Below are 8,209 nucleotides of genomic sequence, written 5' to 3' on the forward strand. Positions count from 1 at the left end.
GCTTGTATGTTTAGGAACTACAGCAAATAAATGCATGGATCAGGTCATAATGTTCCACAGCTTTCTTGAACCTAGAATGCATTCAAGGATACCAATCATTTGTGTTAATTTATCCAAGATTAGAAGGATCAAGGATGATTGCAATAAGCTTGTTCTAGGCTCAAGAAAGCTATGGAGAAACATGGATTGATGCAAAGTTAGCTGGCACTCAAAAACGGATTAAAGGGTAAGCGGATCTGGACCTCTCGCTCTGTTGAAATGCCAAAAAAAAAAAACATACCAAAAAGGTGCACGGAGGCTCATAAAAAATATTATTTGGCCCATGCAGGTCTCGAACCTGCGACCTTCGCGTTATTAGCACGACGATCTAACCAACTGAGCTAATGGGCCATCAGCTACCCATAAGCTATCCCCAATGAGATTTAAAGGGGTAGAAACTCTCATCTAGCCCACCTCCGATAGTGCATTAATCCAGCGAGTAGTAGCGTCTGAGGGTCCAAGGTTCTGATGGTGTATTTAATCCGGCAATTGGTAGTATGGTTCTTGCTGGTAACTTATAATCAGACAGCAGGTAGGACAAAATCTAGAATTGAGATCTGATTGACAAGTATGACATTCTCATCTTTATAAGTATATCAAAATATTCAGCAATAAGTAACACTATTTTAATGGTGAAACACCAATTGACATATCCACAATAGAAATACATCTAGAAGAAAGCCAACTGCACCTTAAATGGCCGCAGCATTAGGGGGTTCTCCAAACAATATAATCAATCATGGGGAAGGTATGAAACAAGGGAGATTTAATCAAGGATATAACAACTTGATATTCAAATCCATCAACCAGCCACAACTTGTTGGTGATGGCCATGTCTATGAAATATAGTCTACTGAACAAGTATAAAAGGGGATATATGAAACCCGACAAAACAGCCAGAGTGATGATGTACTCATACGTCGAGCATTCCCCTTGACAAAGAGATGCCCATTGGATACGTCCTGTGTATTCTTGTTTTTGAAACTGTATCGGCTCTAATGGGTATGTCTTTGGAGTCGTTCTGTATAATTGAGTTGATCTTGGAGTTATCTGCTTGCAGCACGTCATCGATTTCACCGAAGAACTGAAGTCCCTGAACAAACAACATACCAAGAATTTTCATCAATGGACCACAAATTATGAAGATATATATATGGGGAAGAGAAATAATAGTACCTTAGGTGATTTGTCCTCAATGGACATCACGGATCGATTTGGTAAAAGATTTCCCCTAATATTCTGCCACATTAAAATAAAGAAGAAATGAAAAGAAATAGGAATTTATACGAAGGAGATCGAATAGTAGGAAATTAGTCTTGACAACTCAAAAAGGAGCCTGCCATCAAGTGAGACTACATCAAATTCTGACCTGAATCCCAGCAGGAGTGAGACCATCTTTACTGCTGTCAGCCATTTGGCATAGATACCAGAGACCTGAGTTGGTGACATCCTGCGCAGCATAGAAGAAACACACACAAACCAATTTATAAAAAGTTAACTTAGTGTAAAGTGTAACGGCGCGTAATAGAGAAAGATAACTGAAACCTGACCTGTTTGTTTTCAAGAAGTTCCAGCTTCCCTTCCTGTAAAGAGGAAAAACTACATCATAATTCATATAATTCATGAAAATTCGCAATAAGTAATCTTAGTCCAAAATTTATGCATCCTCAACAATTGTGACTAAGTTACCATTCCAGCAACCATCTTGAAGATTGTATCGAGATCACATCCAATTTGAGAAAGACTAGATGTAACTTCAGTGACCTGCATACAAATAGATAGCAGATGAATAGACATGATAATTTAACATATATGAAGTGGACATATCGACGGAAGGAAACATGTTAATATGCATTTTGACCCCCAAATCGAAGGAAATTCTGCGACTCTACGTACTAGTTCAGTTGCAAAATCTTTCTCTCAGTGATGGTACACATTTTAGTTTCTAGGGTTCTATATTTGTAATCTACCTTCATATTCAACGGATGCGAGGTGGGAAACAGTCACTATCTAAGAAACACAGACAAACCCATTCGTAAAATAAAATAATCCAAAGACGAGAAAATGGACATGGGGAATGGGGAACAAGACACGTTGACCGCCTAGATGAAGTGTCCCTACTTTTCGGTCTATTAGTTATGCAACACTAATGAGATCATATTACCGGTTCAAGATCAGGTATCATGAAACCTACCTCATTCATGATAAGTTTGGACATTTCCTTCTGCTCCTCTACCTTCCCATCCAATATCTCAAGCTTCTGAGATAGATGCCTCTTTGTTGCCTGCAAAAAGTTAATCAAAAAAACGAGTTCATCAATCGAGAAGTAGAAGCATGATTGATGTTGCCGACCAACTACATCCACAAAAGAAGTATCTGAAGAAGGATTCTGTTGAACGCAATAAAATGAGCACGAAAAGATTATCATAATTTGAATTTTTTTAACTACTAACGCACAGCCAATGCTCCAGATACTTGCTCTAACTGTTTTGACACACTTGAAACTGCACTAGCCATATTTTGCTTTGTGACATACATAACATCAGAAAATGACAACCCCTGCGTGAACAGTGAAAAGAACAGTTAGAATAACATAGAAAAAAAAATCCTAAAATTCAGACTTTACAAACAATACTCAATAAAATAAAATGACTTATATAGAACCTTTCCTTCCACCACATATAACAATATCCCATTGCACCAATTGCAGCAGCTGGTACCAAGTAAGATGCAATACCCCCTGTGCCAACAAGAGAAACACATCAAATTTATTTCCGTCAGTTACTATAGTACCTATAGTGCATAGAGCTGGCATATTTAAAATTCCCGTTCCTATACAGGATGGGAGCAACTTTACATTAGACACAATCCAGTATGAGTACCCCAGAAACTGTCTGAACATGAGATTTCCAAGGGTCTCCCTTTAAACCAAACAAATAAGTGCATTTACCTATGTATCATTGTACGTACCGCTGGAATCAGAATTCCCATTAAAAATGGAAACAGGCCTGGATAATGTCAACTCCCTGATCTCTTCTGCCAATTTCCGAACCTAGGATATAAGAAAACGAATCAAAATCATATTAACAAACCCAATGCATGAAGACAAATAACAAAGGTGAAAACAAATTATGACCAACATAATTACATGCCTGGGATGCAAGAAGAACAGCGTCATATCTTCCAGGTACGAATTCAACTTCATTCACATTCTTCACTACCTCCTGAGAAAGGCAAAAGCGTGCTCCTTATTACCTTAAACATGAATCTAAAGTAACTGTATATGTAACAGGCATTCCCGTCTCCATCAAACTCATAGGTCAACAACTTATAAGTCATAGCTACGCTATCAGCTTATACTTATGCCCCAAAGGTAAAGCAACGAATCTTTGACCACATGAAGAAGGCCAAAAGTTCAACAAGCTAGAGCTAAAGATTATATTATATATGTACATATGTATATTACTTTATGTACCAAACGCTTCTTGTAAAATAATTACGGGTCGGGCTAAGTTACTAATTTTTTTGCTGAGATGAGTAATTTCATGTTGTTCCTGGTCATGATAGAATAGAACTGTACTGACAAATAATCTCACAAACTACACGGCGGAGCAAATATTTAAGTACCTGAAGCTGTGCAATCACATCAGACAACCGACCACTCCTTAAAATAACTGAGCCTGTCAAACCTGCATAATAAAAGATAGAGACATAAGCATTAGATGCCAAAAGTATATAATTCACGTCACTAGGAACAGGAAATTAGTAATAACTACAACTACAACTACAACAGAACCCTTCAGATATCCTCGTCAACAAGAGGATATTAAGGAGACGATATCAGCTACACCACAATCTCAACACGAACAAATGTTTATTCTGCAATTGGTTTCGCACTAAAATAAAAAGGTAATAGAAGATCTTTCAAGATAGGAATGGAATAAAATAAAACCGCTGTTCATATAGTAGAGAAACTGGGAGGATACAAATGCTTAAAATTAATGAAATATGCATTAATACACAAGACAACATAAGACAACTGAGTAACCCATTGATCCTACACCAATGATTAGTAATTGATATAACTTCTGTACTGGAGAAAGTACCAATAGCACTAGATCGTTTAGCAAATATGTGTTGATCAATGGAGTAAGTTGAAAATGAAGAATTTAAGTACGAAATGTTCAGCAACCTGATTTCTTCACCACAGTCCCAATCATCAAAGAGAACATATAAACTTATATAACCAGTTCAATTGATACTTAGTTAATCAAAACGTCCATGTTTGTTATAGTAGGTAAGTTATCAAATAACCCTGAAACTATTAGGAAATAATATGAGAAAGTCCATATTTAGGAGATATGCATATTTAAGTTGTGGGAGTTATATTAGGAATGAATTATCTTGAGAACCAAGTCTTGTGCCTTGAGAGCCAAGTCTTGTGATTGTATAAATAGCTAGAGAATTAATGAGAAAGATATACCGAATTATTATCAATGTAGTCTATTGCTTCCGCGCGTTTATGCTCTCCTCTCTCTTGCTCGATCCTTAACATGGTATTAGAGCAAGGTGAGAGGGAGAGAGGAGAGGAAGAGAAGTTAGATGTTTTGGTATAGAGTTTTCAAGTCGTAAGAAAAAAAAAAAAAAAAAAAATCTGATAATTGAGAAGAAGACTTTTGATCTGCCGTAACCCTATTTTATACCCATCACTTGTTACCTGTCGATCCGTGTTTGTGTGATTCCTAGCCAAGACGGATCATCGTGATGGTTGGATTTAGAAGTTGAGACAAACAAGGAAACGGAACTGTTGGTTGAATTTGTGAAAGTTTGGGCAGTATTATTCTCAAGCAAGATATCTTGATTGTTGATGTTGTTTTCGCTAAAAGAAACGTATACTGCTGTCGGTCATTGTGTCAGTGATAGAAGGTGGACTTGCAGCTGGTTTGTTGTGAGCTCGTGAGCCCGTATGAAGAATTGAATTAAGACATACTCTCGAAGTTGAGAAGCTAAGGATGACACGGGAGTCTTGGTACAAGTTTAAAGTGTTCAGCGGCCAAGCAAGGATGATCAAAACATAGATACTCGGTTACTATTAGGGATCACAGGAGAATGGAGATAGGTTATGATGGAGTTGGAACTCGACATTGATGAATGGGTTTGCTGTCGATCACGGATCGGATGGTGGTGATCGGTATTGGTTGATATGGAGCGAGTTTGATGCCAAAATTAACACCGGCAAACTTGGTGGTTGCTGTTGAAATACCCATGAATAACGTCGTCCTTAAACCTAGAAGAAAGCAGATGGTTTCCGAGAATCTACTGATGAACGACGACGTTTGAAGACATTAGAAATACAGATGGTAAAAAAAAAAAAAAAAAAAAAATCAAGGAAGAGCTGTTGCCATTGAATTATGAGAAGATTGAGCAGAGATTTCCCCACCGAGAAAATCAGGGAAGAATATGATGCGGTGGTTACTACTGTTGATTGAATTGGTGAAGTTTGGAGCAAGAAAATTAGATGATGCTCTAAAAAAAAAAAAAAAAAAAATAAAATCACAGTACGTGATGTTTAGGGTTTGTGAGGAAGTGTTATTGAAAGTCAGTAACAGTACAGAATTGTTAGAGAAGAGATGTTACAAAGAAGAATCGTTACAGAAGCGTAACAGAAGCATGTGACAGTTCTGTCAGAGGTGTTACTGAAAGTCAGTAACAGTTACAGAATTGTTAGAGAAGAGATGTTACAAAGAAGAATCGTTACAGAAGCGTAACAGAAGCAAGTGTGACAGTTCTGTCAGAGGTATTGCAGAAAGCTGTTAAACATGTTGGAAGAAGTGAAGTGTGGTTGAAGAGTTTGTGGTAGAAACTTGGAGATCCTACAAAGTGTGGCAGACTTTGTAAAGACGACAAGATTGTGAGAGAATCTTGAAGAACAAAGAAGTGTGAAGGTTTCGCAAAAATAGCGTGACTGGAACAAGAAAAGAAGAAACAACATTCATGTTGTGAAGAAAGAAAAAAAAAAAAAGAGAGAGAAGAAAACAATCACCAAGAGGTGATGGGAAAAGAACAACAATAATAGGCTGAAATCCTATGAGTTGTCGAAAAGGACCGCAATGTCCGTAAACTAAGAAGGGGACCGTAATGTCCTTAAACTTCCGATGATAGGACCGAAATGTCCCTAAACTACGAAGATGGGACGGAAATGTCCTTAAACTACGAAGATGGGACCGTAACGTCCTTAAACTACGAAGAGGACCGTAATGTCCTAAAACTATGAAGGGGACCGAAATCGTCCTAAAACTATGAAGGGGACCGTAATGTTCTTAAACTACGAAGAGGACCATAATGTCCTAAAACTATGAAGGGGACCGAAATCGTCCTAAAACTATGAAGGGGACCGAAATCGTCCTAAAACTACGAAGAAGAACGAAATGTCCCTCAACTACGGTGAGGATCGAAAAGTGCTAAGGAAAGATCAGTTTAAATTTCTTTTGTCCAAGATGGGCATTCGTGATCTACATGCTCCATCTTGAGGGAGGGTATTAGGAAATAATATGAGAAAGTCCATATTTAGGAGATATGCATATTTAAGTTGTGGGAGTTATATTAGGAATGAATTATCTTGAGAACCAAGTCTTGTGCCTTGAGAGCCAAGTCTTGTGATTGTATAAATAGCTAGAGAATTAATGAGAAAGATACACCGAATTATTATCAATGTAGTCTATTGCTTCCGCGCGTTTATGCTCTCCTCTCTCTTGCTCGATCCTTAACACAAACGTACACTTAATTTTACATAAATCAAAAAACAATAAGAACCAAAACACCTCGGGATTTTGTTTTGTCCAAATTAGATTCTGCAAAATTTTAAATGGGCAATCAGCAAAACCTCCAATTAGACTGACAACCTAATAACTTATGATATTTGAATTCCTAATTGTTCTGATAATTCTCTAAGTTTTGGTATGCCATACAGATATAAAATGAATTGGAATGAAATGAATTACCCCCAAACTTTCAATCCAGAATCAAAATTCAAGATCACAATTTTAGATTAACAAATAAAGATGCTGATAATTAATAGAGAAACTGACCTGCCCCGATGAGAATCAGGGCTTTAGAAGTTGAAACGCCAGCTTGCATCGCCATCTTTTTCTTCGCGCTTTTTCAGAGGGTAATCTTCTACGGCTTTTTGCAACTCAGAGGAGTTAGGAACTTGGGAGAAGAACCATTAAGGGCTTGTTTGTTTTCGCCCAACTAGACGTGTAGCAAAAGCAATCAAATACTCTTCTGACACCAAGCCTATTCCTATACCAGGGGGGAAAAGTTCATTACGCATACCAGGAGTCATGGCAAACCAGTTGCGTCGTTATGGGAAAACTGTTAAGGGATAGCCATTATATCGAGCGATATTATCGATATCCGCAGTAATAGAGTCTTTATCACTGGATATTAAATCAGTATCGCTTGTTGGAAAGTCTAGCACCAACTGCTAGTTGATAAATAGTTAACTTTCAAACTAAAAATTTACACCAAAATTTTTGAGTAAATTTTTTTTTTCTCTCTTTCTCCATCTCTAAATTTTTCTCGATATTTCTCAAATGACAGAATTTCAAACCTAACTGATTAGGCAACGCATCTTAATTTTTCTGGAATAGTATTTGAAGCTGATGTTAGCAAGATATAGGATAGTTATAAAGAAATAGGTAAAAAGCAAAAAAAGTCTCCAAGTTTTGGATATCAACCAACTCAAAGAATAGGCAAATAAGAGTTCAAGCCAAGGAAAATGAAAGCAAAGCAAACTTGAAGGAAAACAAGCGTACTAGTCACAAAATCAAAGGAAACTTCATTCATGAGCGCATTGATCGGAAGTTATGTGAAATGAAGAAGGAAAACAAGATGAAGAACATAGTCCGAGATTTTTATTATTAAAGTCATTTTATCTAGTTTTATATCTTGTAAAATGACTATTAATAATTAACACGAAGTTTATACCAAAAAAAACACACTTGTTAATGAATCTGAAAATTAAACTTGTTAAATGAATTCAAGGAGCATTTTTGAAAATTGAGCTTATATCCTTAATTCAGATTTACATTTTAATTTTAATTAAGAAAGTAAGAAAAATATTAAAACTTACGTTTAGGCTTAAGTTGACAATTAATAAATTAAAACA

The 8,209-nt window shown here is 36.7% G+C and overlaps 1 protein-coding gene and 1 non-coding gene across 2 annotated transcripts; both read right to left on the minus strand.

Moving 5' to 3' along the window:
- Positions 1–316: 316 nt before the first annotated feature.
- On the minus strand, positions 317–390 carry TRNAI-AAU. The gene has a single exon. It is a non-coding gene; the product is annotated as a tRNA-Ile (tRNA).
- A 243-nt stretch (positions 391–633) lies between these two features.
- On the minus strand, positions 634–7,182 carry LOC113351630. The gene is made up of 12 exons (XM_026595583.1): positions 7,128–7,182; positions 3,667–3,728; positions 3,192–3,263; positions 3,010–3,091; positions 2,709–2,779; positions 2,497–2,598; positions 2,234–2,323; positions 1,729–1,803; positions 1,590–1,622; positions 1,409–1,489; positions 1,216–1,278; positions 634–1,132 (listed from the first exon to the last, which is right to left on the minus strand). Exons 1-12 carry the CDS (start codon positions 7,180–7,182, stop codon positions 953–955), a joined length of 966 nt encoding a protein of 321 aa, XP_026451368.1. The 3' UTR covers positions 634–952.
- Between the last annotated feature and the right edge of the window lie 1,027 nt (positions 7,183–8,209).

The sequence above is a fragment of the Papaver somniferum genome, chromosome 1 (assembly GCF_003573695.1).
Source record: "Papaver somniferum cultivar HN1 chromosome 1, ASM357369v1, whole genome shotgun sequence".
Lineage (NCBI taxonomy): Eukaryota > Viridiplantae > Streptophyta > Magnoliopsida > Ranunculales > Papaveraceae > Papaver > Papaver somniferum.